Below are 27954 nucleotides of genomic sequence, written 5' to 3' on the forward strand. Positions count from 1 at the left end.
CTGGCCGATCCGATTTTTAAAACATTGCATTCAGCAATAAATAGAATTGGGCAAGTAGCCCTGTGTTTACATCAATCCAAGTGACGACCCTTCCCCTATTCTTTGTCGATAGTCAATTGTTGAACAGCATATATATATGATATATCCCCCATTCGCTCACACATATAAATATATAATTGTTTAAATTTTTTGTTTATATGTCATTTTAATTGCTACATGGAATAAAAAATATTATAAACAATAATTAAATAAATTTTTAAACAACATAAAATGTAAATTTTAATATATAAGTTGAGAGTACAAATATCATAATTTAATAATATTGTAAATTGATTGATAAAAGAGATTGAAATCCAGAAAAAGACTTACGAAGTGAAATTAATGCGATAGAAGATAGATAGTATCACTTCCAAGCACAAAATAACAATAATTTGGTTATTAAATGATCCAATAATTTAAAAGATTTAGTGCCCATGATGTCCTTATCAGCATTATTAATACTGTCTTAATGGTGGTTTTCGGACATTTGAATGAGATTAAAACACTTGCTCCTGCAGCTCAAATGTTGAATCAACACGAAAATTCAAATCTTATTGTAGCAAAATTGTTGAACGATCAGAATAAAATACAGGTGTCGTTCAGTTGCTTTGATAATATTATACTTTAGCATTTTAATTGAAGAGCTTGAACTCTTGTGAAAAAGTAAAAGGTAAAATTGTACTAGTGCAAAACTTTAATTTGAAGCTAAGATTAATTTTATTGTAGAGTATAAATTGTACTACTACAAAACATTAGTTTGAAGCTTAGATTAATTTTGTTGGAGATTATGAGGATGATTTATTGTCTCATAATTATCTATCTGAAATTATATTGTGCGTAATCTCAAGAACTAAACATGAAATATATGTACTATATAATCTAGAACTTCAGTCTCGCAAACGAACATAGTCTACCACCGTCAAGACCAGCTCGCAGAATATGTAATATTGTACTCAAGTAATCAACTTTGTATGCCTTATTACCAAAAAAGAAGGCCCATTAAGAAATTTGCATAGTCTTGGGCCCGATATTATTAGTAAGGGTTATGCACAATATTAGGAAGTTTTACATATTATATTTTTAAATATAATTATTTTATTTTATTTAGAAGCTATAGTGAATGAGAAAAATGAGCAATACATAATATTTTAGAAAGCGCCAAATCTCTTTCAATTGTGGGCTTGAATAGTATAAATGGGTCAATCAATATAAAAAGCTAGCTTCTTTAAATCTGGCCCAATTGTATTATTGCTAATATTCACTTATTGTAAACCAAAGATTGATGATCTATTGATATGTAATTGAATAAAATCTAATTACATTTCATGTCATGAAATTTGATCAAATAGTCAAAATTTACAGGGTTTACCAATATAAAAAGAAAATCACAAAGAACTGATATGTTTTAAGCTTTAACATTTTATAAAATTTATGGAAATAATAGCACTTTATTACAAGCTATGTGGAGTATATAGAATAGGATGGGAATAAAAGTGAAATAATGAAGCGATTGAAAAGAAGAAAGTTTGGTATTACCTATTCATGTAAAAGTTAGCCCTTTTGCTATAAATTGATAAGTAAAGTATACTTTTAGTGATAAGGATGATATGAATATATAAAGTTTTTAACTATTTAAGTAATGATGCGTCCATTGGGAAAATTTTAAAATATTGGTCACATAGGCGACACCTTTGTCTCACTAACAAAATAGCCTATGTTTGACATGATTGTGGTCTTTATCCCTAAGAAGGGTGATTGTTATTGAAAAATATGTAAAGTGACATTCTACATGTCTTTATTTTTGATATATTGTCTTTTGCAAAATTTTTTGCCTTGTAAGTCTATCTCTTGGAACTTTGGTGGAAAAATTGTCTAAATGAGTGATATAAAAAAAATGCATAGGATGTCAGATTTTTTCATTATGTGTTAATGGATAAAAAAAATCATTAAAATTATGATATAATCGACTATTTTTAAAAGTTACAGAGGTATAGAACAAAAATTAGCAAAACCTGGTGATTTTCTATTACTTTCTCGAAATGGTGCTATCCTTTTATATTGCCATTGAAAATAACAAAAATAATACTTTATCCATTCCAAAATAGTTGAATCGTATATTTTTCGAGCTATTCCAAGTCAGTTGAATCATTTTTTTATTAACAAAAGATTTCACTCTTTCTTACTTTACTAGCTCATTTCTCATATTTTATTCACTTTCATTCTTTAATTTTTAAATATTAAGTTATATAAATGCATATCTAAATTAATATAGGATGGAGATAAAAAGAAGCAATCTCGATATTAACTTATTCATTTTGTGCCACTTCAATAATGATAGAGGAGTTGCAATTTGCAAAGGCCCATGATGCCCTTCATCACCATATATTTGTCCTTATCCAGAAAAGGCAGTTCAAAACTAATTACCGTTTCATTCCTGCTAAAAATAACGGCTAGTGTTCTTCCACCATTCGCCCACAAATCTCACCTTTCTGTTTATTTATTATTCAAATTTACAAAGAAAGGGGAAGAATGATCCAACTGTGATTGCCAGAACAACTATCCAATTTCGTTAAAGTCTGATTAATCTCACATTAAAAAAGATTTTTGTGAATTATCATATTTTTAATATTTTTCTCAATTATCTTATAATGTCCAATGTATCTTAATTTAGTAGTGTGGTACTTACATATGTAAAACTTAAAAACCGACACCGAATAGATTGTCACTTTAATTAAATTAATAACATGGTTTTTAGGTGTATTTTTCATCTGCCACATTAGGAATCACAGTTCCATCATAGCAAGAAACATAGAAATTTCGAGGATTTTATGTTCAGTTTTATGCTTGCACGACTAAAGTTTTTACAACAATAGAGAAAATCATAATTGCACGTGAGGGAACCATATTTCATATGTCATGATTTTAGTACTCCGATATGATAGGATATTCTCGCTCAATATGAGACTATAACCGAAAAAGCAACGAAAATTTGCCATCAATCTATTCTTGACTTATTACAACTACACCAAATATATGAAGATTAATGGTTATCATATTTAGCCATTAAATAATGTAAAAAAGCAATAATTAGAACCTATTAGGCAAAAAAAAGAATGTAATAAGTTTCTAAATTTATAAAATTTAATATTCTAATTCATTTATACATAATTAAATTGTTCATGCAAAAAGGAACATGAAAAAGATCATGTTTGTTTCTCTCCACTCCTCCATTTCTAAATTTACCACCATTGACGCCTTTCTCGAGTTAATTCCCCAAAATTTCCTCATGTTTTTTAGCTCATTAATTTATTACCTCACGTCAATTCAACGATTTTTTTGTGAATTTGGTGGGATTCGATTCGATTCGTTGCTGTCGAGGATATATAATCCTGGAAAGCAGAGCGCTGCAGCTCTGTGGCAAAAAAATAAGTAAGTTCGCTCATTATTAATGTTTTTGGACATGATGTAAATTTGATTCCGGAAGGAGAAAAAAAGGAAGGATCTGTTCTGCAGTTTATTTATTGGAAGCTCACAGAGTTGCAGATAGGTAGTTTTGACACAGAAGTAGCGATCGTTTTCCAGTGTTCTAACAAACAAATAAACTCATAGCTCACTGCTTGGAACCACTGCCCAATAGCTCGTGGATTTGAATGCTTTGAATCATTAGGGAATTCAAGTTGCTAAAATATAAGCATTGTCTTGCTATATAATGCAAAATTCTATGTAAAAGGATATGTTAGGCTCAAAATGCTGAATTGTAATGAACTAAAATTATGTCTATTTTCAGGGATCTGTTAAAGTCAACTGGAGATGCTGGAACGGATGATTCAGAGAAGATGACCGCGAGGGTTGCTCAATTGGTCGAACAGCTAATGGGTTCTTGATGAAAAGTCTTGATGCTGGTGGAGTGGATTTGATTGTCAACCTTCTACATTCCGATAATCCTACTTCTCAGTCCAATGCCGCCTCTCTCCTAGCACGCCTGGTGTTGGCTTTCCCAGATAGCATACCAAAGATAGTTGATTCTGGGGTAATCCAAGTTTTGCTCTGCCTGCTAAGTGAACAGAAAGATGTTTCTGTAAGAGCCAGTGCTGCTGAAGCATTAGAGTCCCTTTCTTTGAAATCAGAGAAAGCTAAGCAGGCTATTATTGATTCACAAGGTATGCAAATACTAATTGGTGGTGTAGTTGCTCCTTCCAAAGAAGGTGTGCAAGGAGAGTGGGGGCAGGCTCTTCAGAAGCACTCAGCATTTGCTTTAGCAAACATCTCTGGGGGTATGTCGGCATTAATAATTCACCTTGCAGAACTTTCTCATTCACCAAGGTTAGCAGCTCCAGTTCCTGATATTCTAGGTTCACTTGCTTATGTGTTAATGGTTTTCAAGACGAGTCATGATGAAGAACCATTTAAGTTAACCAAGGTCGAAGGTATTTTAGTTGCGCTTTTGAAGCCTAGAGACAATAAGCTGGTACAGGACCGAATTCTTGAGGCAATGGCGGGTCTATATGGAAATCCTCATCTTTCAACTGCAATCAATGAGTCAGATGCTAAAAGGGTGCTTGTTGGGCTCATAACCATGGCTACTGGTGATGCTCAAGAATATTTAATTTTGTCGCTAGTACAATTATCTACTGAAGAGGTAACTGTGTGGGATGCCTTGGGAAGGAGAGATGGAATTCAGATACTGATTTCAGCCCTGGGTTTGTCCAGTGAACAGCACCAAGAGTATGCGGTTGAAATGCTTGCAATCCTGACTGAACAAGTGGATGACAGCAAGTGGGCAATCACAGCAGCTGGTGGAATTCCACCACTTGTGCAGTTAGTAGAATCTGGGTCTGTGAAGGCAAGAGAAGTTGCAACTAATATTTTGGCGAACTTGGGCTCTCACAGTGAAGATGTTCGAGCTTGTGTTGTAAGTTCTGGAGCTATCCCTGCATTTGTGTGGCTTTTAAAGCATGGTGGAGCAAAGGCGCAAGAAGCTGCGGCTGATGCCCTTATAAAGCTTGTTCAAGATGCTGATCCAGCCACAATCAACCAATTGTCAGTTCTGCTCTATGGGGACCCTCCAAGCTCTAAGGTCCACGTCATCAAAGTTTTAGGACATATACTTGGCGTAGCATCATGTGATGATCTTGTGGATCAGGGTGGTGCTGCTAACACAGGTTTGAGATCACTCGTTCAGATTCTAAATTCATCAAATGAGAAGACACAGGAGTACACAGCATCTGTTTTGGCAGATTTATTCAACCATAGGCAAGACATATGTGATAGCCTTGCAACAGATGAAGTTATTAATCCATGCATACAGCTTTTAACTAGCAATGCTCAAGGCACTGGAACTCAAGGTATTGCAACTCAAGGCATTGCAACTCAAGGCATTGCAACTCAGTCAGCTCGAGCATTGGGTGCTTTATCTCGACCTACAAAGTCTACAAATAAGATGTCTTATATGGTACATGGTGATGTGAAGCCATTAATCGAGTTAGCCAAAACATCATCAGTTGATTCTGCAGAAACTGCAATGGACCCTTTAGCTAATCTATTGTCAGATCCTAAGGTAGCTGCAGAAGCATTGGCCGAGGATGTTGTTTCAGCTATAACAAAAGTCTTAGAAGAAGGATCATTAGAGGGTAAGAAGAATGCTTCAAGAGCTCTTTCCCAATTATTGAGGCATTTTCCAGTTGGGGATGTACTTACTGGGGGTGGCCAATGCCGGTTTGCTGTTCTTGCACTTGTTGAATCGTTAAATGCAATGGATACGGGTAGCAGTGATGCTGCTGATGTGTTAGAGGCTGTTTCACTGTTGTCTCGGATGAAGCAGGTCCGCAACTCAAGTTACTCGCCGTGGTATGCCCTTTCTGAAGTTCCATCAGGCTTAGAGCCTCTGGTCCGTTGCTTGTGTGAGGGACAGGTCAAAATGCAAGATAAAGCAATAGAAATTTTGTCTAGACTTTCTGGGGAGCAACCAATTAGGCTAGGTGATTTATTGCTCTCATATTCTAGATCAATTGGTGCATTGGCCAATAGAGTAGTCAAATCGAGAAGTCTAGAAGTGACAGTTGGAGGAACAGCACTGCTAATATGTGCCATCAAGCTACATAAAGCTCGATCAATGGATATACTCGATAGATCTGGATGTATGAAATCTCTAATTTATGCATTAGTAGATATGGTCAAGCAAAATTCTTCTCCCTATTCTCCTGAGCTCGAAATTAAAACTTCGAGAACCTATAGGGATAGATCAGCTTTTCGGGCTGGAGATGAATTTTATGTGCCTGATCCTGGAACTGTATTGGGAGGTACTGTCGCCTTGTGGTTGCTCTGCTTAATTTCTTCATCTCATTCAGAGAACAAAAGTACTGTGATGGAAGCTGGGGGACTGGAAATCCTACTTGACAAGCTTGCAAGACACACTAATAATGAACTGGTACAGTGAATTGTTTCTGCTACAATTTCTTAGGCATACATATTATCTCCATTAATTTCTTCCACTATGCCTTATTTCTCATAGCATATATTATGCACCGAAGGTTTATATTTCTATATATTGTGTTTGCATTATATTTATATACTTCTTACAATTTGTTAATCTGTCAATCCCATGTTTCTCTCGTTGTGACTGATTTTTTTTTCTTATATACATTTATATATATATATATGCTTCCTGAAAGTTGACTTCTTATTTCAGGCTGAGTTTGAGGACTCAGAGGGAACATGGATAGGCACTGCTCTTGCAGCTGTACTATTCCAGGATTATAAAATTGTCTCATCTCCAATGACGATGCATTTTGTGCACTCACTTGCTGCCCTTTTGAAGTCAGACGAAGTGACTGAAAGGTTCTTTGCTGCTCAGGCATTTGCTAGTATTGCTTTCCACCGGGACAAAGGAATAAACCTTGCAATAGCCAACTCAGGTGCCGTAGCTGGGTTAGTGACCCTAATTGGGCACTCGGAATCCGATATGCCGAATCTCATAGCATTATCTGAAGAATTTTCTTTGGCAAAGAATCCTGACCTCGTTGTTCTGGATAATCTATTCCAAATTGATGAAGTAAAATCAGGTTCTGTTGCTCGGAAGACCATTCCATTGCTTGTTGATTTGCTGAAACCCATGCCAGATAGATCTGGGGCCCCTTCATCTACAGTTCGCCTTTTAATTCAGATTGCAGATGGAAATGATACCAATAAACAACTCATGGCCGAAGCTGGGGTTCTGGATGCTTTGAATAAATACCTATCTTTGAGCCCTCAAGACTTAGTAGAGGCAACTATATCTGAGTTATTAAGGATATTGTTTACCAATCACGATCTTATTCGATACGGGGCAGCAATTAGTTGCATGAATCAACTCATTGCTGTTCTCCATTTGGGATCAAGAAACGCTAGATTAAGTGCTGCTAGAGCCTTAATAGAACTCTTTTATGCTGATAATATAAGAGATAATGAATTATCAATACAAGCAATTCAGCCTTTGGCTGCCATGCTTGATGCTCATTCAGAAAGTGAACAAGAGGCTGCTTTATGTGCTTTAATTAAGTTGACTTCAGATAGCAACACAAAGACATCTATGCTGGCTGAAGTGGAAGGAAATCCTGTCCATAGTCTTAGCAGTATCCTCTTCTCTGGTTCTACTTTGAAATTGAAATGTGATGCTGCAGAACTATGCCGTGTGCTTTTTGGTAATTCTAAATTCAGAGAAATCCGAATTGCCTCGGAATGCTCAGAACCCTTGATATTGCTGATGCAGTCTGAAAGTGAAAAGGCAGTGGAGGCTGCTGTTTGTGCTTTTGAGAGACTGTTGGATGATGAACGACTACTGGAAATCAAATCGAGACATGATTTTATTAGTATGCTTGTTGCTCTAGTTTCTGGCTCGAATTATCGTCTTATTGAAGCAAGCATCAGTGCGCTTATTAAATTGGGTAAAGACAGAACTCCACGAAAGTTGGATATGGTCAATGCTGGAATTATAGATAAATGCCTTGAGTTACTACCAACTGCTTCAAGTTCATTGTGTGCACTGATTGCAGAACTCTTCCGCATCTTGACAAACAGTAGCGTCATTTCAAAAAGCTCAGTAGCCTTAAAAATTGTGGAACCTCTGTTTACGGTGCTCCTTAGGAAAGATTTTGGACTGTGGGGACATCATAGTGCACTGCAAGCGCTTGTTAACATTCTGGAGAAACCACATAGTCTTTCGGCTTTGAAACTTAGTCCTAGTCAAGTCATTGAACCTCTAACCTCATTTCTTGAATCCCCATCTCAAGCTATCCAGCAGCTTGGTGCAGAGTTGCTGTCTCATCTTCTTGCACAAGAACATTTTAAGAAAGATATAACCACAAGAAACGCAATTGCTCCTCTTGTCCATCTTGCTGGACTTGGCATATTTAACATACAAAAAACTGCAATAAAGGCATTGGAAAGTATCTCTTTCAGTTGGCCTAAGGCAGTTTACGAAGCAGGTGGTATAGTTGAAATTTCCAAAGTCCTTGTTCAAAACAACCCTTTGCCCCCCGTGGATTTATGGGAATCTGCTGCCGTAGTACTCTCGAATATTCTTCGGTCTGATTCTGGATACTATCTCCGTGTTCCAGCTGATGCACTTGTGAAAATGTTGTACTCAACTGCAGAGAATACAATTAAGGCTGCACTAAACGCTCTCATTGTTCAAGAGAAGACAGATGCCTCGAGTGCTGAACTGATGGCTGAAGCCGGTGCTATAGATGCATTGTTGGACTTACTAAGGTCACACCGATGTGAAGAATTAGCAGCAAGGCTACTAGAAGCATTATTCAATAATACACGAATACGGGAATCAAAGGCTTCTAAATATTCGATCGCACCCCTATCTCAGTATTTGCTGGACCCTCAAACAAAATCACAAACTGGTAAACTCCTCGCAGCTCTTGCACTTGGCGATCTCTCCCAACATGAAGGGCTTGCTAGAGCTAGTGTTTCTGTTTCGGCATGTCGGGCACTAGTAAGCCTGCTTGAAGATCAGCCAACTGAGGAAATGAAAATGGTGTCGGTTTGTGCATTACAAAACTTTGTTGTGCGGAGCAGATCCAATAGAAAAGCCGTTGCTGAAGCTGGTGGTGTTTTGGTGATTCAAGAACTGGTGATGTCCCCAGACCCAGAACTTGCTGGACAAGCGTCAATGCTCATCAAATTTCTCTTTTCAAACCACACCCTTCAAGAATATGTGTCGCCCGAACTTATAAGGTCATTGACAGGTATTTACTCTTGGACAATTCTTCTTTTTCTCGTTTAGAGGGTTAAGTGCACTTATGCAATATCTGGTGTGTCTGAAATTGGTTCTGATGAACACATCAACTACTCCATCTTCTATTTTTTCAGAATTTCTAGACAAGGATGGCTATTCTTCCTCTTTATAACTCATAATATTTCTATTCTAAATTTAAGGTCAGATCAAATTGTCAGGTTATGCAGCATTTATATCTTCAAATAATAAAGTATCTGCTTTTTTCCTTCTCTTTTAATTTGACATTCCTGCTAGCATCATCTTCCATTTCGCATTGATATGAGCCAATTCGGAAGTCAGTCGGAACATTTTTATTTGAGGGGTTTCTTATTTGAACTGTGTTATTGTGCAGCTGCTTTGGAGAGAGAACTGTGGTCTGCAGCCACTGTCAATGAAGAGGTGTTGAGAACAATACTTGTTCTCTTTTCAAATTTTCAAAAGCTTCATATATCTGAAGCTGCAACACTGTGCATACCCCATTTGGTCACAGCACTGAGATCTGGGAGCGAGACTGCTCAGGATATAACGTTAACTACCTTGTGCTTGCTGAAACATTCATGGTCAACCATGCCACTAGACGTGTCAAAGTCACAGGCTATGGTCACAGCGGAAGCCATCCCTATTTTACAAAAGCTTATGAAATGTTGTCCAGCAAGTTTTCCTGAAAGAGTAGAAAGCTTATTGAGTAGCTTACCTGGTTGCTTAACAGTCACCATTAACCGAGCTAACAACTTGAGACAGGTTTTAGGAGGTACCAATGCTTTTTGCAGATTGACTATAGGCCATGGCCCTCCTAGGCGTACTAAGGTATTGCGTACTTTGTTTTCGAATTATTGCCACCCTGTGACTGAGTGAGTATCAATTGTATTTGTATGATTGGACATAATATGGAATTTGCATATATGTTTTCATCTCTCTGTTCTTACTCGTAACGTTTACGTATTTAGGAAGAGTATATTTTACTAGTGTTTCTTCTATCTCATTTACATAACATAATATATGCATGTAGATGGCTCATATATAGAGTTGGCTAACAAATGACTCTTATATTCTCTTAGGTTGTGAACCATAGCACCTCACCGGAATGGAAAGAAGCATTTACGTGGGCCTTTGATGTGCCACCTAAGGGGCAAAAGTTGCACATTGTGTGCAGGAACAAAAGTACGTTTGGAAAGGTACAAGTTTTCTGCTCAATAGATTCATCATAATACCCCTCCAGAAAACGAAGATTCATGTTAAGCACAGACAAGAAACTAAACAAGTAAATTCTACTTACCATTAGAAACTACTCCCCCGTCCCGTGTTACCTGAGTCGTATTCCCATTTGGGTTGTCTCACATTACTTAGTTATTTCCTTCTATAGCAAAAAAAAACATCTAAACTTTCTTACTTTATTTATTCTCTTTATTTTCTCTTCACATAACCCACTAAACACAACTTTCTTAAAGAAAAAACTCAAGTAGTGTGGGAATGAGGATATGCAAGATAGAATTGCAACATCTAGTGTGTATAGAATGCTTGTGATAATTAACCAATTTTCTTTCTTGTCATTAATAAAACATGGTTAAAATTCTCTCCTTTTTTTAATCTGTTCATTGCTCGATCTTGTCAGAGTACTCTCGGTAAGATCACAATTCAAATCGACAAAATCGTGAATGAAGGATTACACAGTGGCGTTTTCAACCTCAGCCACCATGACAAAGACGGATGTGTGAAGGAAGGGTACGGTGGCCTTTTCGGCCTGGGGGGCGGGGGCAGCCACCATGACAAAGATAAAGATAGCTCCAGCCATAAAGAGGGCAGCAGTGGCCGTTTCAACCTCAGCAACAGCTTCGGCGGCCATAGCCACAGCCACAGCCAGAGTGATAAAGATAAAGATAACTCCAGCCATAAAGAGGGGTCCGGTGGCTTTTTCGGCCTCAGCCACAGCTTCAGCGGCCATAGCCGCAGCAACAGCCAGAGTGATAAAGAAAAAGATAGCTCCAGCCATAAAGAGGGGCACGGTGGCTTTTTCGGCCTCAGCCACAGCTTCAGCGGCCATAGCCGCAGCAACAGCCAGAGTGATAAAGAAAAAGACAGCTCCAGCCATAAAGATAAAGATAGCTCCAGCCATAAAGAGGGGCACGGTGGCCTTTTCGGCATCAGCCACAGCTTCGGCGGCCATAGCCACAGCCAACATAAAGATAAAGATGAATCTTCCCATAAGGAAGGGCATGGTGGCCTTTTTGGCCTCAGCCACAGCCACAGCCACAGCCGTAAAGAAAAAGATAGCTCCAGTCATAAAGATAAAGATAGCTCTACCCATAAGGAAAGCACTGAGCGAACACTTGAACTCGAGGTAACCTGGTCCCACAGGGTCGAGTAAAAAGTGTGTATGAGAGGACGAAGCATGACATATATCACCATTTGAGGTAATTGTGATAAATATTATGAAAAGGCCCCCATAATCCACTTGAAAAATGGTGAAACACATGAGGCTAGATTATCTGTTACACCAATGTGAATATCTACCTAAAATGTTCTAGTTTTGAAGAGACTGTATGAAATGTCAGTTTTAGTGGGAAGTAGTTTGGTTAAGTTGTTGAATAATGCAACTTTTTGTATAGAAATATTTAGTGGTTTAGCAGCTGTAATTGGAAATGTGCTCCTCTATTATTTGGTGAAAATGAGGTTGCATTTAGTATTATGTATACTTAAATGTAAATTTGAACAGCCATCTTAAATGCATTGTTTTGTAATTTCGCGTTAATTGTTTCTTGAATTAATCCTATGGTTTACATCCATCAATCAGCATATCTTTAATTTGTTTATAAACCAATCAATTTTTTGCTTTCAATTCCAACTTCCAAGTGTGGTAAATGGTAATCCTCATCTGAGTTCCACTAATTTTACATCAAATTTGAAATGCTGCAAATTCATTTTGGGCTACGATCCGCGTGACGGCCTGTTGACCGTGACGACAAAAACTCACAGCCCCAGGTGCCGGTTCATCACAAAAGTACCAAAAATTTCAAGGGTGAAGAAAAAGTCACACGTACCAAAGTAAGGTGTTCACAGTTAAAAAGGGGTGGGAAAACATCTCTCAAGTACAAAAATATACACCAGTCAATCAAACTACGAAGGAGGGTTGTTACTGTACGGTAGCACATAAAATGAGCAGCAGCACACTAGCAGAAACTCGTCACCCACATGATCGTTATGTTGCAGCAGCAACTATCGAACCTCTGGCTCGTGTAAAAGCAGCAATTAATGACCCCAGCTGCAGCTTGTCATTGCATGCCATGCTCAACCTATATCTGCGAAGCACAACTAACACTTGGTACAAAAGTAACAGAACTAATAAAACTCACACAAACGACAAATTTGTGTTCAATGTAGAGGCCCATGACAAAAGTATGTGTAAGATATACACATTGAAATCCAGTTTCCTTTCCTAAATAGATGACTATTGAAGCAACTGAGGCATATTTCAAGTATAATGGCAAATCACAGCCAAGCTCTAAGTTCAGCAAACTGATGTAAACCATAAAGGAAAAGATACATACTCGATATCAGCCATATCGTTAATAAGTTGAATGCGGACAGCTGGTGGCATCTTGATCTTAAAAACAAACCTGATATCAAGAAGTAAGATATGAGGAAGAGGAGATTTATGCAGTGAATAAACATATATCTGAGCACATACATGGTAACTTCTCTCACGATATCAACCAGAGCCAACCCTTTTCTTGTCTTCATCTCAGATATTCCTGGAGGTTTAAAACAGCAGAATAAGCACACCTGCATAAGAAAATTATGATAATATAGTGATACTTGGAGTGAGATTACTTTGGCTGCTAGTTGTGAAGGGCTCATTCAGGAGCCAATGGGATATCTGCTCGATGTCTTTGGGCAAAGGGTTCCCAGTACACAAGTAGACAGCTTCTTCTGTGATTTGCTGACAGGCCATATGTGTTGACTGCACACAAACAGCAAGTACAAAACTATTTTATCAATTATCATTGAGCATAATGAATTCCAAGCAAAAGCATTAAGCGGAGGACATATGGGCATCATCGTGTAGACGGGAAGATGCTAACATAGTCCTCATATGGACCATCTATGAACTCTATATTTCCATCTTAATATTGGCTTGATGATGGAGATATGCTGAAGAGATATATAAAACTAACGAGGTTATGCAAGAATGATACCTGTAAAATATTCAAGGCTTTCCTCATATCACCATTGCTAAGCTGTACAAGAGCTTTCATACCATTTTCTGGAACATCAAGCCTGAATTAACAGATTAAGTGTGAAATAAGTTGATATTAGTCTCAAAGATTCCACACCAACTACATAATACTTGCATCTAGTGAAGAGTAAGAGATGCTAACCATCAAAAAACCAAAGCTAAGTAACAATGAAACTTACCCTTCAGATTCAATTACGTGTCTGAGCCTATCCCTGACATGAACAGCATCAAGGGGGGCAAAGCGGAACCGTGTACATCTTGATTGCAGTGCTGGAATAATTTTATTGACATTGTTGCAGATCAAAGCAAATCTATTGCTTTTGGTGTATTTCTCGATCACTGAAAAGCAAATGATGCAAAAATGTTTGTAATTTAAAATATAACGGAATAAAAATATCAAGAAAAGTAAAACAAATCTTGCCTCTACGAAGAGCAAATTGTGCATCCTTAGTCATGGCATCTGCCTCATCCAGTAGAACCAATTTTACGGCAGACTTTCCCCTGTACAATACAAGATAGTCAGATAGGTGATAGGTCTGATTGAAGTGACCTCTGAAATCCAAAATAACTAATGTAATATCACAGTAATAGACACAAGGATCAAGTTTAGAAGCCAGTCGACAGAAAACTTCCCATATCCTGGAAAAAGTACGACATTTAGCATCAGAAGCTCCCTAGTTGTTTTCAAAATGCATATGTAAGCATGTTATTCATTTTCATTTTCCAACATCATTTGATCAAAGTGACTTAGTAACATTAAAGGTATGTGCAAAATAGCAAATGTGTGTGCCGGAAAATACCCAAAAGAGATGCTCTGTGTGCTTGCAAAGTCCTGAATCTGCTGCCTAACAACATCAATACCACGATCATCGGATGCATTCAGCTCCAGAACCATGTTTTGCATCTTGTTTCCATAAAGTTTCCGAGCCATTGCCAAAACAGTAGAAGTCTTCCCTGTCCCTGGCGGTCCATAAAGCAGTAGGTGGGGCAATCTGTTCCCAGATGCTAATCTATCAACTTTGCACAGAAAAAAACAATAGTTAAATAACATATACATAAAACAAATTAAGCTCACAATTTCGATGCAAACCATTGAAATCATAGAATTAAGCAACAAGAGTTACCAATGGAGAATGGAGAGATTATAATGGTAATGTTGAAAACCCCTAAATGCAAACATGAAACACTGAAACAACACGTAGGAAGCACAGATGAACTGGAAAAATATAACTTAACCTTAATTCATAAGGTGCAAAAGATTCAAATTTTGTACAAAAAATATCAGCATTGCTTGCTAAAATTCCAACACTAGGTATACATAGCTAGAAAATGTAAATGTTTCCTTGCGCTTGAATCATCCAGAAACCGTAATTCATTGAAGATCAAATCCTTCAACAAGAATTACCAATGGAGATTATAATGGTAATGTTGAAAACCCCTAAATGCAAACATGAAACACTGAAACAACACGTAGGATGCACAGATATACTGGAAAAATATCCCTTAACCTTAATTCATAAGCATAAGGTGCAGAAGATTCAAATTTTGTAAAACATATCAGCATTGCTTGATAAAATCGCACTATGTAAATGTTTCCTTGCTTTTGAATCATCCAGAAACCGTAATTCACTGAAGATCGAATCCTTCAACAGGTAATTGTCAAAATACGCAATAAAATTGAACAGTCTAATAAGTGAAGGGTTTTTCCAAAATCAAGCCTACCGACTGTTCGACGAAATGCTTAAGCAGTAAATAGGCGTAACTTACTGGTCTCAACAATGTCGCGGTGGGCGGCGACGTCGTCGAGAGACTGGGGGCGATATTTCTCGACCCAAGGGGTGGCTCTGGTGTCCGGTGGAGCAGCTGAAACGACGACGTTTTTGCCCTTGAGGTTGGGCTTGGCGGAATTGAAATTGCCGTTGTCGTCGTCGACATCCATGACATCTATCACCTCAGCCATTCTTTCTAAGCTCGAAAACGACGCCGCTTCGACGCAGCTGTTTTTCGCCTCTGCAATTTTCTCTCTTAATTCTCAATGCAGTGTGCTTTTATGGTGAAGAAATAGCGGGGGACTGCCTCCGGTGGAATGTGGTGCGGTTCCTGCAGTGAGGCTGTCAAGGAATCGCGATTTTAGTTGGCAAGGAATTTGAAAAAAAAATAAACAACTATTTTGTTTTCTTTTTAACTAGAATTGGATGAAACAGGAGAGAGAAGAACCGTAGAGGCGCACTGATGAGATTGGCGCCAAGCCGCCAATAATAGTCGCACGGTGCGTCCACCTATTTTTAATTTGTAATTTTATTTAATTAAATAATTATTAGATTCTGAATGGATATAAGTTAAACCCTAAACCAGGATTTTAATTAAGCATTGTTTAGCGATTAATTACGATTAATTGATGATATCCACACCATTTTAAAGCTGACAGCGAAATACATAGTCAATAAAATCAACGACGAAATATAATATCAGTTGATGAGACATTTTCTCTATCGACTATTCCTAATGCTTCATAGAAAGAAATCTCATTACGAGGCAAATTGCTAATTCATCAATTCCTAATGCTTAAGAGAAAGAAATCTCATTAAGAGACAAATTGCAACTTTGTTCCTACTAAATACTCACTTCGTCCGTGACAAGATAGTTGAGTCGTATTTCTTTACAGACCATTCCTAGATAGTTAAATCTTTTCTTTTGTTGAAACTTTATTTTCTCCACTTTAACCTTTACCTAAAAAAAATGTCTCGACTAATTTGATTAGTCTGCTTATAAAAATGACATCATCAATACGCACTCGTCGATACAACACCTATACGAAACACGTTTAATTAGCTCGTTTACGAAAATGACATCATCAATATACACAAAGCGGTACAAAAGACAAAACACCATGGAGCTATACAAGATGGTAGCATCTTCCTCTAAAACCCCAAATAATTATGTTATTCATCCATGTTCTATGCCTCATCTACTACAGATTATAAACATTCAAACATTTCTATATTTCCTAAACTCTAACAACACCATAGAGTCACTGCACCATATCTGGCTACAAACCACCTCTGCGTAAAATTTCTGCGCCTAACGCGTCCAGAATCTGAGCCTCGCTGGGCAGATATCTCTCAAGGCACCAAAAACGGGAGCAGCATAACGCTGATCGAGATCTCCACGATCCACGCTGTTTATAAATAAATAAACAAAGAAGTTGTAGTGAGACTGCCCCCAGCCTAGTAAAGGCGAAAGCAAACGAAAAAGAGTGTTAAGTGGTCAGGACGACTTTGGAAGCTTGTTGCAGTTCGCAGGCGCCCATCCCACTTGCTGCCTCTCGTTGTCGTAGATCACCAGTTTGTCTTGCAGGAAAATGTCTGCATATTCAACGTTGTCACACTCACATATCAGATTGTAAGAAAAACGGGGTTATTAATTTCATTGGGCTGGGATGTGTCGAGAATTCCTACCTCCGATCACGTTCAGATTTTCTAACCCGACCTCTCCACCGTTGAGAATGCCTAAGCAGACATTGCCTTGTTCCTGAATCATGAAAGTGTGAGTTTTTTTATACCAAGAAATTGACTTTGTTGAAAGATAGGTGAGTCGAGCTACTCACTGTAACAACAAGGTAAGATTCCGGGGCGAGATGAAGCTGAACATTTTTGGCATTTGTGAAGCTCAGACCCAAAGGCTTGAAGTGGTTAGCAGCATCAAGAACCGACTTGAAGGGCTTAGCGCCTTTCCAACAGATGGGAAGGCTTTTATCCTCGACTGCGTCTTTCAGCTGCTTTCCGTTTAAGTTGCCTTTTATCTGGGAAAGATTGAAGCTTGTTAGACAACATAGGCATAGCTTGAAACGAATCATCCAAACCAAAACTCACCAAAGAAACGAGAGCGTTGTATGCTGGAGAGCTGAAGTACGTGTAAGTACTTCCACTATCGAAAACTATGGGAAGGCCCTTAATATTAGTAGCTTGACCACCAATCTGGAGGTTGGCCGGTCCTAAGGCGTAGTATTTCCTGGATAACGATGGGAGGACAGTAAGCAATAGGAATATCATACTTAGCTTGTATCTTTACAAATTATGAAACTTACGATTGGCTCAATAGTGGTGTCCAAACGATCCCCGAATTAGGGAGAAAGTCATCTCCAAAGAAGAGAAACCCTCCACCCTCTCGGCTTAGACAGTGACCAACGACATTTTGTATCAAACCCATGTTCCGTAGCTGAGCTAGGATGCTTGATTTGCCAAGGCCTAGTCCGAGGACTCCATCCGTGTAAGGCAGATGGGCCGTGTCTTGCACTTCTTGGTTATATCCACATCTAGATGCATTGAAGCACATATAAGTTAATAAGTAGCTGAATTGGAGGCATAAGCTATACAGCACGATAAACAGAAAATAGTCTAAACTACCGAAAACAGCCCAAACTATCGACTTACACCCAAAAATATCTTATACTCCTATGATTCCCATACTTTCAAATATTTATCCTGATCTAACCTCCGTCTATTTTTCACCAGCAGAACCTTTAATTTTTGCTAACCGTGCAAATACCACTAACACCAGTGTCCACATAGATGGCATGTCAGCATCTTTGCAAGGTCAGCAAAGATTAAAGATTTCGTTAGTGAAAAATAGGCATTGGTTGGATTAGGATAAACAAAATTGGAAGTACAAGTATTATGAATAGACTAGGATAATCTTCGGTTGAATTTAACCTAAAAATTACAAGCCTTGTTTTAAGCTCATAAAGCAAAAGATAGTCCTCACCCAAATGCCAGCTTTGGAGCAACAATTGTGCCATTGGTAAACCTAAGCGGAAACGAGTCCTTAACCATCACGCCCAAAGATGAACCATGGTCGGCATAATCCACCTCGTAATCACACTGCTCCTCCGGTGATTGACAATTATGGTTCCCCGGTCCATGGAGCGAGATACACACAGGGTCAATGCACGTGATGAGGTTCCGTTTGGGTTTGTAAAGACTGTGAGGAGCCTGAGAAAATGTTTAGCAAATTATAAGCATGCCTTCTCAAAACAATTCAACTCTAAACTAACGTCGAGCAAGAAGGGTTACCGGGGTGCATTTCGTGCAAGGTGCATCACACTGAAGCCATGTGAGATCGCTGCCAGTATCGATATCAAGAAAGTACTGCTTCGGAGGCTGCCCTACATTCATTGTTACATGATAGTACCTATGATATAAACAATAAATTGAAATTGAGAACAAGATGGAACCAACATTTCATCAACTGATGCAGATTCAACATCAAAGTTTGATCATTTCCATCAAGAAATGTACTGAGCAATAGTGATAATGAATTAATGATCTCAATCACAACATCCAAATACAGATTCCTGAAATAAATACTTCTATTACCAAATCAAAACACACTGATTCCATAAGTCAGACCTAATTCCTTTAGCACACAAACATGAAAAATCAAATTCATCACAAAACCAGCAAAAAACAAAAAAAGGCCCTTAATTTTCAGAACATCACAACTATATATTCAAGAACAAAACATCAAACAGGTGGGGATCACATTCCCCCAAAATCACAATAAAAAAATTTCTCATTATTCCAAACAAAGTGAAGAAAACGAAGTACCCTTTCGGATAAACATTTCCGGAGAGGGAGAAAATCAGAGAGGAGCGGAAGCCTCTGCCGGATTTCAAGATGTGAGGCTGGAATGCTGCAACTGCAATCCATGTGAGAAGGCACAACACCAATGCTTTGAGGTACAACTCTCTATGCATGCTGAAATTGATCACGAGTATTCAATTCAAGTAAAAGGGATTTAGGATTCTGAAGAAGAAAAGGGATAATTTATGTTAGAATGAAAAAGACTTGATTTTTATGCTCAGTTAGTGAGATTTTGGGGGAGAATTTAAAGAAATGAAATCACTTGGAAGTTAGTATGTGAGCTTTGTATTTATATTAAATTAAAGAGATTAGTATATTTGAAAAATAAAATGTTTGCATCATGATTTTGAGTGCCATTTATACGCGGTAACCAAGACATATTTCGCGCTTGGACTATAGTAACGAATAATTTCATTTTCTAGCATTTTGTGAGTAAATTAGTATGATGATGTAATTTTTGGGACAAATTTCGAGGAGGTTTGATGGAAAAACTCTTTTTCTACTGCTCCTTTCCGTTGGAACGACATTAGTCAATTTTATTTTATTACTAATTCTAATAAAGATGATCTACTTTTAAATAAAACATTTTATTTTTATTTTATTTTATATTTTATTCTCTTACACAAATAAATAATAACTATTACTTGTAAAATTTTAACTTTGCCCAAGGAAAAGACTTCTTTCTTGAGATGAATTGAGCATAAGAGAAGAAATAATACGATTACTACTTTTGTCTATTGCCATTAATTTTAGTGGATTTTAATACAAAAAGTGATAAAATGCAACAAATATCAGAAGAAAAAGTGTTTAAAATATTATTAGTAGAGAATGGTATGATTCACTTCAAGGGTAGTGATAAAATGCAAACTTATATATTATACAAACTCAGAACTCCCCAACACAGCTTCAATACAGTTTTAATATAATATCAACACAGTGTAAAATTTCAAGATTTTAATGTCAACACAGTATCAACACAATATCAATACAACATCAATCATTGACTATCGTTGAAATTCTGTTAACATTTTCCTATTGATGTTTTTTCGTGATCTGTTACATTTTTCAATGGTTCAGAATATAGTTTTAAGTTTGTACAATATTTATAATTTTCATTTGATCACGTCCTTTCAATCATTTATGTATAGACATAAACATATCAATTTTTTTTGGACACTTGATAGTTAAAGTTAGAAAATACGACTATTAGTCATATGCGGATTTATTAGGATTATTATATTTGACTTATGAATAGCTTAATATTCTCTCCATCTTAATATAATTGAGACCTTTTTTTAAAGTACAGATATTAAAAATTATTTTTTTAGTAAATTAAATTGAGAAAATAAAGTATGAGTCTTAATAAAGTCAGAGGAGATTAAATGTATTGATATTACTTTATCAAACAAATGAAAAATCTTGACCACTGAGCATTCATCGTCGCCATACAGAAATAATAAGAATACATATTTTAGATTTTCTTTTATCTAAACTCCAAGATTTTCTTTTATCTAAACTCCAAGATAGATGAGTTTATCGAAATTAGTTCCAAATTTAGATTCATCTAATATTTGACAACATGACAAAATTACATGTGTATCCTTCGGTGCCTTATGAATCTATGCTGAATTCAATACGAATAACTGCAAATTTGTAGAAAAATCCAAAATTTGTTGGGCCATTTTGGGAGAAGGCATACCTTAAATTTCGGGCACGAGAAAACTGTTATAATTAAAAAATGGCATGTGATGACATACTAAAACAATACTATAGTCTATAACATGATTTGTTGTAACTTGTAAGCTTGTAATATTTGTTTTGCTTATAATATTTGGGGCAAGAAAACAAGGTGCATGAATGAAAATATTTCCCCTTGAAATGATTCGCCGCTTAGGATTTAGGATATTTATGTGCGCAGCCAATTTTAGGTAATGTTTCAAGCTGTGATACACGACAAAATATCGGAAAAATTGTTAATTTTTGTTGAAATTTGGTCTATATCACAATACTTAAAAAAATTATAAAAGTTGAATTTATTCACTATAATTTTTGTGTGAAATTACATTTGATATAATTAACGTAAAATCATTAAGTGGACGCCAATGTCAGTGAGTTGAATGATACTGTCTAGAAATACTTATAATAAAATAATAAAGGGATATTGACATCTAATATCATGAAATTTTCAAAAAGTTGGATTTTTTCCATAAACTTTAAAATTGGTAAATAATATCACGAACTTTACCTTGGGTTTGTTTTTTCCCACGAATGAAAAAATTCATGTTATTTTAATAGATTAAAGAACAATTTTTGAGGGTGTGCTTCAAGAAAAACTATCTTCAAATATTGAAAAACTTGAAACTTTCGAAATTGTTGTCGAGAAATTACGAAAAAAAATGGGTATCATAGTATTATTTGTGAAAAAAATTTCATTCGTGGGAAAAAAACAAACACGTGATAAAGTTCGTGATATTATTTGCAATTTTAAAGTTCGTGGGAAAAACCCAACTTGTTGAAAGTTTCGTGATATAGATGTCAATATCCCAATAATAAATGATGTTGTTTGGAAAAAAACATCAATAATATATCACACACGGCAGATCAAAAATTGTAGGCATTTGATAATTGTGAACAATGCAAATTATGATTTTTTATACTGATTTATGAAATTGCAAGAGATATCAAACTAAACATTTCATTCATTTTTACATATTTTTGGAAGTGAACCACACACATTTATTAACTCATTTCAATCACATTAAATATGATAACGATTCCATTATTTCTTCTACACACTTTCTTTTACAAAGATAAATAGTAATTTTTTAAAATTTGAGCTAGTTAAAAAATGGAATATTTATTGCTGAATAGAGAGAGTAGTATTTAGGGGATGATAAACAAAATAAAACATTATATTGCATAATCTTAAATATTAATAACATCAAATTCCAACAAAATTACAACCATCGAAATATTTAAAATATTAGATTATCTCCAAAGGGAGGGGTAAATGAAGAGGTAAATTAATATAATCATCATATTTACCTTTTTTTTCATGAAAAATTATTCTCTAAGGGGAGAGATATTTGAGATTTGAGAAGGTATTATACATTTTCTCATTTTGAAAATGTATCTTAAAATCTTATAATTACCATATTTACTTTCTTTCCATAAAAAATCATTCTCCAAGAGAAAAGGTAAAGTATTACACTTTTATGTTTTTGAATGCATTTTATATGATTATTTTATATAAAAGAATTAATTTACCTTTCTATATATTTTTTTCATTTGAAATATGTGTACTTTTTTAAAATGATATATTTCACATTTTAAGAAGGTAAATATATGATATACCTTTTTTTATATATCTTTCCTTCTTGGAGATACTCTAACGTTCGGTTTTTATATCTAAATCGAATAACACATACCCACATTTTCATAGGACAAAGATCACAATTTTACTACTACTGCAAAAATTTGTCACAAGGCTGTCCGGATTAGTCTCTCCCTCTCTCACACACACAAACACACACCTCAGAAAGAGGTTGCTCTCCGTACTAATCTCTCATATATCTTTTGTTCTTCTTGTTGTTCTTCTCTCTCTAGAATAGCATAGCCATATCATCAATGGGAGAGCATTCAAAACCAAATCCTAGTAATTTGATTCGTTTACTAGGAATTGCCAACGTTTATAGGTCATGCAAATCCTTCCTCTCCAAATGCTACCCATTATTATACTCAGAGAAGCAACCTTTTTTTTTCTTTAAGAAAACACCAAACACTCGAAAACCCAAGCCAATAGAAGATACCAAGGTACGTTATCGCTAATTACGCTATTCATACAAAATATTTCACCATTATATCATGTCTGTTGATACAAAAAAGGACTAAAGTTTGCATGAATGATAATTATAAAGAAGTTTCATTCGCGTTGCACTTTAACACATTCTGCATTCTATGTTTCAATGCAATAGCGATTTAATTTTTTGTACCAATATCAAACAACGGTAAAAAAGTTGTATACCATGTCCAAGAGTTGACGGAATATTGAAATGAAACGCGAAAAAATATGCAACAATGATGAAACATTTTATCGTTTGCATGTAATATATCGTCATATTTCTAGAAAACAGATCTAACATCCTAATAATCGTGCAGATCAGCAGATCAAAGACGAAGAAACATAATGGAGGGAGAGAAGGTGATGATAAGAGACATGACAAGGGTAAATTCAAACAAGGCATTGATCACGACGGCAAGCAGGCAACGACGTTGCCACAGTTGGGCAACGGCTCTGACTCGCCCCGGCTGTCGAGGAATCTGAGCTACCACAGCCGGATATCCCAGCCTTCGGGGCGAACAGCCAAAGGGCACCTTTCAAGAGCATTCAGCGATATACTAACAACGAGGGGTGCCCGTTCCCGTGCCCACACCTTATCGAGAAATGTGAGCAAGGGGGTCCCGGCCCCCATCATTTTCTCAAACTCTAGTGGGTTGCTCAAGCCGGCTGCAATGGAGAAGCGGCTCGAGTGCACCCTCGAGGAGCTCTGCTTCGGTTGCATCAAGAAGGTCGCCATCACACGAGATGCATATAAAGGCAACGGGTATGTTTGGGGAATAAGTAAAGTTGCAAACAATATACTATATATATAAAAAACAGGGCCGTAGAGTGTAGACTGCCTTAAACACCTTTTTCCTCTGGTGCAGGCAAAGTGTGAAGGAAGATGAAACAGTGACGATCAAAGTGGAGCCGGGATGGAGGAGAGGCACGAAGATCACATTCGAGGGGAAGGGGAATCAGATGCCGGGCGCAGGAGCTGCGGATGTAATATTCGTGATAGCAGAGAAAGAGCACTCCTTGTTCAAGAGACGAGACAATGATCTGCAAATGGAAGTTGAGATCACGTTGGTGGATGCTCTATCAGGGTGCACGCTTCTCCTCCCGTTGCTGGGGGGCGAGACAACCAGCCTCGTGATAGAGGACGTCGTGCACCCCGGCTACGTGAAGACCGTTAAAGGACAAGGCATGCCAAAGCAACACGAGCACGGGGCAAGAGGGGACTTGCTCGTCAACATTTCCGTCAAGTTCCCTGATGAGTTGACACAAGAGCAAAGAACTGCTGCTGCTGCTATTTTGCAACAGGCTTGTTAAATTTATGTGCCTCTTCTTTTTCTAAACCAACACAGATGCAAAGCTGATGTACTTCTATTGTTTTGATGTATACTACAACAAAAAGAATAGCCATAAAAGTATAATATGTCACCTTTAACATACAAATGAGTTATATGTGGTGAAAAAAAACGAAAAGTAGACAAGTGTATAGCATATTGAAAGACATAAAAGCGAACGAGAGACATGTTTCGATCTACATAGCCATCTAAACCCACTACGTCTTATTAACTAACGCGAAGGAATGAAGGTGTATGAATCTTACCATCCGAGCAAGGCGCGGATGATGCCAATTATGTTACCACTCATTGCAGCTTTCAGAAATTTCAGCTTTCTAGTGGTGTATGGTGGATACCTTGCAGATATATCCCCGTTGAAGTCGCGATACAGAACTGGCTTTTTGTGGCTGAAAGCTTCGAAAGAGTATTTTCCGTGGTATGTTCCCATGCCACTTTCACCCACACCTCCGAATGGCAATGCCGGATCAGTAAGCTGCGCAAACGAGTTTATCAATATGATTAGAGTCACATTTTCCATCAGATTTAGCAGAATAAAAATTGAAGCAACAAGAAGAAAAGACTTACATGAATAACTACTTCATTAACAGCAATTCCACCTGCTGAGACTCGTTGCACAAAATTTTCCTTGAGCTTTTTGTCATTTGTGAATATATATGCAGCAAGAGGCTTCTCTTTAGAAGTGATCAGGTTAATTCCATCCCTAATGTCATTGACCTTCATATGAAATGAAAATACAGAAGCATAAGAAAACCAATATGTTTCCACAGCTAAAACATGTGGACTTTTACCGTGATGATGGGAAGTAAAGGACCAAAAATCTCCTCAGTCATGATCAGAGAATCTAGTGGGGGATCCAGTATAACAGTGGGAGCAATCTTGCTGTAACATGGAAAAGAAAAATAATTTATGAATACATCATAAGCCAACATCAAGAAGTAAGTGCAGAACCAAGTTTGAAACTCACAGATTGGTTTTATCGCGTTGGCCACCAATAACTGTTTTACCATAAAGCTTATCTTCGTCCAAAAGCTTTGTTAGGCGTTCAAAATGGCGGGAATTTATAATTCTTGACATGTCCGTTGAGTTCACAGGATCCTTTCCATAGAATCTTTCTAGCTCAGAAGAAATAGCGTCAACCTGGGAAATTACATCAGAACGTATATGCCCATAATCGCATGTAGAATATAGAGTTCAGTTGGTTTATATGGCTTACAAGTTTTGAAGCAAAAGCCTTTGTAGTTATTACATAGTCAGGTGCAACACAGGTTTGTCCACTGTTGCATCCCCACTTGCCTGAGACGAGTCTTTTTACTGCAACCTTGAGGAATAACATCATTTGTTGGTGTTTGCTTCAGACAAGTTCAAGTTTGGGTAAGTAAGGGACTTACTGTTAAGTTGATGTTTGAATCAACAATTACTGGACACTTCCCACCAAGCTCCAAAATCACAGGTGTAAGATGCAGGGCAGCAGCGGCTAAGATAATACGTCCGACCTTGTTATTCCCTGTCGAAAATTTGTTGAGATAGAGATACACTGAGACTTCATCTCCAAAAAGAGCCAACTATATCCAAATACACAGCTGTGAAATGTGTCTTCAAATTCCTGTTACTTTCTAATAAAGCTATCATTTTACAGAACCTTCTTTTACTCTCTTACATCTTAATGGACAGTTATATTGATTCGTCGATTATTATTAGAGTTTCATTACTAAACCTCTGGGGCTAGACTAAGAGATTATTGACTTCATTCAGAAATATCACTTGACTGTTAAAGCTGAACTTATCTATTACTACAAGTGGTTCAGTTATTTATACTGGTCCTCAAAACATTGCAGAGTTGGAAACCATCAAATTCAACAAACCTATCACATTTCAAACTAAAAGAACTTCTGGTAACACATGGTGCTAATTTTAGCATCACAAGCAGGCAAGTGAAATGAACCAACTATGGATGTCTAATAATTGCTCGAAGTACCTGTATAAAATATTTTGTCCCATTTCTGTTCGAGTAATGCAGTTGTTTCTTGAACACCACCTTCTATAACTTTGACAGCCGAGGCATCCATGTACTGCCCAAGAAGTTTTGCCATAGCTTCTGAAGTTGCGGGAGCAACTTCAGATGGCTTCAGTACTACAGCGTTACCAGCTGAAATAGCTGCAATGACTGGCTCAAGTGACAACACTTTGGCACAGAACAATAACAAGGCCAGGTTATCAATATCACACCGAATAATTCAAATCGAGAAAAGACCAAACATATGCAGGGTAAGAAATAGAACATACCGATCGGATAGTTCCAAGTTGATATAACCAATACGACACCGTAGGGTTCTGGCACCAATTCACCCGATGAGGGAAAAGTTGTCATCGACGTTTTAACCTGCAATCACACAAAATCAGCACCACTTGACAAACAAATAGGAGAATCGCAATAGTTTTAAACTACTACAAATAAACACAAATTTACTCTTTCAGGCTTCATCCATAGATGCAATTCCTTCAGTGCCATCCTGCATGCCGCTGAAACTGCAGAGATCTGAAATAATAACACAATGAGTTTTCTGAACACGAATTTTAATATGAACTGGAAACAAAGAAACATAGAATTAGATCATAAACTCGATTAATCAGATCATAAACTCAATCAATCAAGTGCAATTTGAATCTGTGCGATCAGCGCGAAAAACATGAACTCCTAATTCCTAAAACATCATCAAATTAAAGCGCATATACGTGACGTAATCCAAATCGGATAATCAACGCAACGCAATCGAAATTGAGTAGAGTACCGACCTCATGAAGGAAGGCTTCATGCTCGTGCTTGCCGAGGTCGGAATTCAGAGCCAGGACGATATCCTTCTCGTGGCGAGTCGTGATTTTGAGCATCGCGTTGAGCTGCGAAACGCGCCATTCGTACGTCCTCGTCTTCCCCGAGGTGTACACGGCTCTCAGCCCCTCCGCCGCCGCCGGCACCACGCTCACACTGACACTCGCAGCCATGATTGTCGAGATCGAATCAATGCGGTTGCGATGTATATTGACGTCGATCTGAGCTGTATCAGAAATGCGGTTTTACTCTCCTTTTTGGCGGGATTCGATTGAGAGTTTATGGAGTTGGATTTCTCTCTATATATGGTTGAATATGAACTGAGCTGGCACAAGATAACGTTTTTTGAATAGTGATTCTTTTTAAATAAAAACGAGGTTTATGAAATTCTTAAATAAAACGATTATAAAAAAGTCTAGTACTAGTAGTGTGACTATCCAAAAAACTATACTATGACTCAATTACATTGAGATGGAGTAGTATACATAAGAAAATTATAGGGATAGATACAAATTTGTCTATAAAATAAAATAATGACTCATTTTATCATTTAAGACGTCGACAATTTAAATACTCATTTGTTATTTTCATTTTTAGTATGTAGAGTGGATAGGGTATTACACCATACTTATAAAATATTTTATCGATATTTCAAATTAGTATAAATTTTTATAAATATATATATCATAAAAAAAATGTGTAATGAAATAATCATGACCAAAAATATTGAACGTCCAAAACAGTTCCCCACACGGCTCTT

General features: G+C 37.0%; 5 protein-coding genes across 6 annotated transcripts; 2 read left to right on the forward strand and 3 right to left on the reverse strand.

Moving 5' to 3' along the window:
- The first annotated feature begins 3922 nt into the window (after positions 1–3922).
- LOC125206588 (protein CELLULOSE SYNTHASE INTERACTIVE 3) lies at positions 3923–12050 on the forward strand. Its single transcript, XM_048105832.1, has 6 exons — positions 3923–6466; positions 6728–9272; positions 9654–10108; positions 10360–10476; positions 10914–11023; positions 11615–12050. Exons 1-6 carry the CDS (start codon positions 3923–3925, stop codon positions 11664–11666), a joined length of 5823 nt encoding a protein of 1940 aa, XP_047961789.1. The 3' UTR covers positions 11667–12050.
- A 268-nt stretch (positions 12051–12318) lies between these two features.
- LOC125203956 (replication factor C subunit 3) lies at positions 12319–15569 on the reverse strand. Its single transcript, XM_048102484.1, has 9 exons — positions 15303–15569; positions 14336–14552; positions 13957–14036; positions 13715–13874; positions 13495–13576; positions 13130–13259; positions 12987–13050; positions 12847–12915; positions 12319–12597 (listed from the first exon to the last, which is right to left on the reverse strand). The coding sequence occupies exons 1-9, from the start codon at positions 15493–15495 to the stop codon at positions 12498–12500; spliced, it is 1095 nt and encodes a 364-aa protein (XP_047958441.1). The 5' UTR covers positions 15496–15569; the 3' UTR covers positions 12319–12497.
- A 778-nt stretch (positions 15570–16347) lies between these two features.
- Positions 16348–19425, reverse strand: LOC125203558 (aspartic proteinase Asp1-like). Of its 2 annotated transcripts, none has more exons than XM_048101937.1 (9): positions 19142–19425; positions 18608–18725; positions 18300–18526; positions 17623–17850; positions 17408–17546; positions 17143–17337; positions 16994–17066; positions 16810–16900; positions 16348–16713 (listed from the first exon to the last, which is right to left on the reverse strand). In XM_048101937.1, the coding sequence occupies exons 1-9, from the start codon at positions 19288–19290 to the stop codon at positions 16617–16619; spliced, it is 1317 nt and encodes a 438-aa protein (XP_047957894.1). In that variant the 5' UTR covers positions 19291–19425; the 3' UTR covers positions 16348–16616. The 2 variants fall into 2 exon arrangements, with proteins under 2 accessions (XP_047957894.1, XP_047957896.1); XM_048101939.1 differs by having other exon boundaries at positions 16813–16900; positions 19142–19423.
- A 3375-nt stretch (positions 19426–22800) lies between these two features.
- On the forward strand, positions 22801–24413 carry LOC125204181 (protein psi1-like). Its single transcript, XM_048102752.1, has 3 exons — positions 22801–22990; positions 23336–23781; positions 23885–24413. The coding sequence occupies exons 1-3, from the start codon at positions 22805–22807 to the stop codon at positions 24327–24329; spliced, it is 1077 nt and encodes a 358-aa protein (XP_047958709.1). The 5' UTR covers positions 22801–22804; the 3' UTR covers positions 24330–24413.
- Positions 24414–24422: 9 nt separating this feature from the next.
- LOC125204180 (aldehyde dehydrogenase-like) lies at positions 24423–27471 on the reverse strand. Its single transcript, XM_048102751.1, has 10 exons — positions 27161–27471; positions 26835–26903; positions 26651–26747; positions 26343–26549; positions 25756–25871; positions 25581–25685; positions 25332–25504; positions 25156–25246; positions 24932–25081; positions 24423–24839 (listed from the first exon to the last, which is right to left on the reverse strand). Exons 1-10 carry the CDS (start codon positions 27365–27367, stop codon positions 24609–24611), a joined length of 1446 nt encoding a protein of 481 aa, XP_047958708.1. The 5' UTR covers positions 27368–27471; the 3' UTR covers positions 24423–24608.
- Positions 27472–27954: the final 483 nt, after the last annotated feature.

Source organism: Salvia hispanica, chromosome 2 (genome assembly GCF_023119035.1).
Source record: "Salvia hispanica cultivar TCC Black 2014 chromosome 2, UniMelb_Shisp_WGS_1.0, whole genome shotgun sequence".
Classification (NCBI taxonomy): domain Eukaryota; kingdom Viridiplantae; phylum Streptophyta; class Magnoliopsida; order Lamiales; family Lamiaceae; genus Salvia; species Salvia hispanica.

What these genes read in the sequence shown, in the direction of transcription:
- LOC125206588 (XM_048105832.1), top strand. Translation starts at nt 3,923, where the DNA reads ATGAAAAGTCTTGATGCTGGTGGAGTGGATTTGATTGTCAACCTTCTA. An exon ending in GACACACTAATAATGAACTG is followed by an intron (nt 6,467 to 6,727) that starts GTACAGTGAATT and finishes TTCTTATTTCAG; the next exon opens with GCTGAGTTTGAGGACTCAGA. An exon ending in ACAAAAGTACGTTTGGAAAG is followed by an intron (nt 10,477 to 10,913) that starts GTACAAGTTTTC and finishes CGATCTTGTCAG; the next exon opens with AGTACTCTCGGTAAGATCAC.
- LOC125203956 (XM_048102484.1), bottom strand. Translation starts at nt 15,495, where the DNA reads ATGGCTGAGGTGATAGATGTCATGGATGTCGACGACGACAACGGCAAT. An exon ending in AAGCCTTGAATATTTTACAG is followed by an intron (nt 13,260 to 13,494) that starts GTATCATTCTTG and finishes GTTTGTGTGCAG; the next exon opens with TCAACACATATGGCCTGTCA. An exon ending in AACGATATGGCTGATATCGA is followed by an intron (nt 12,598 to 12,846) that starts GTATGTATCTTT and finishes TGTGCTTCGCAG; the next exon opens with ATATAGGTTGAGCATGGCAT.
- LOC125203558 (XM_048101937.1), bottom strand. Translation starts at nt 19,290, where the DNA reads ATGCATAGAGAGTTGTACCTCAAAGCATTGGTGTTGTGCCTTCTCACA. An exon ending in ACACCACTATTGAGCCAATC is followed by an intron (nt 17,547 to 17,622) that starts GTAAGTTTCATA and finishes ATCGTTATCCAG; the next exon opens with GAAATACTACGCCTTAGGAC. An exon ending in ACAACGCTCTCGTTTCTTTG is followed by an intron (nt 17,338 to 17,407) that starts GTGAGTTTTGGT and finishes AATCTTTCCCAG; the next exon opens with ATAAAAGGCAACTTAAACGG.
- LOC125204181 (XM_048102752.1), top strand. Translation starts at nt 22,805, where the DNA reads ATGGGAGAGCATTCAAAACCAAATCCTAGTAATTTGATTCGTTTACTA. An exon ending in AGCCAATAGAAGATACCAAG is followed by an intron (nt 22,991 to 23,335) that starts GTACGTTATCGC and finishes ATAATCGTGCAG; the next exon opens with ATCAGCAGATCAAAGACGAA. An exon ending in GATGCATATAAAGGCAACGG is followed by an intron (nt 23,782 to 23,884) that starts GTATGTTTGGGG and finishes CCTCTGGTGCAG; the next exon opens with GCAAAGTGTGAAGGAAGATG.
- LOC125204180 (XM_048102751.1), bottom strand. Translation starts at nt 27,367, where the DNA reads ATGGCTGCGAGTGTCAGTGTGAGCGTGGTGCCGGCGGCGGCGGAGGGG. An exon ending in TATGGATGAAGCCTGAAAGA is followed by an intron (nt 26,748 to 26,834) that starts GTAAATTTGTGT and finishes GTGTGATTGCAG; the next exon opens with GTTAAAACGTCGATGACAAC. An exon ending in CAACGCGATAAAACCAATCT is followed by an intron (nt 25,247 to 25,331) that starts GTGAGTTTCAAA and finishes TCCATGTTACAG; the next exon opens with CAAGATTGCTCCCACTGTTA.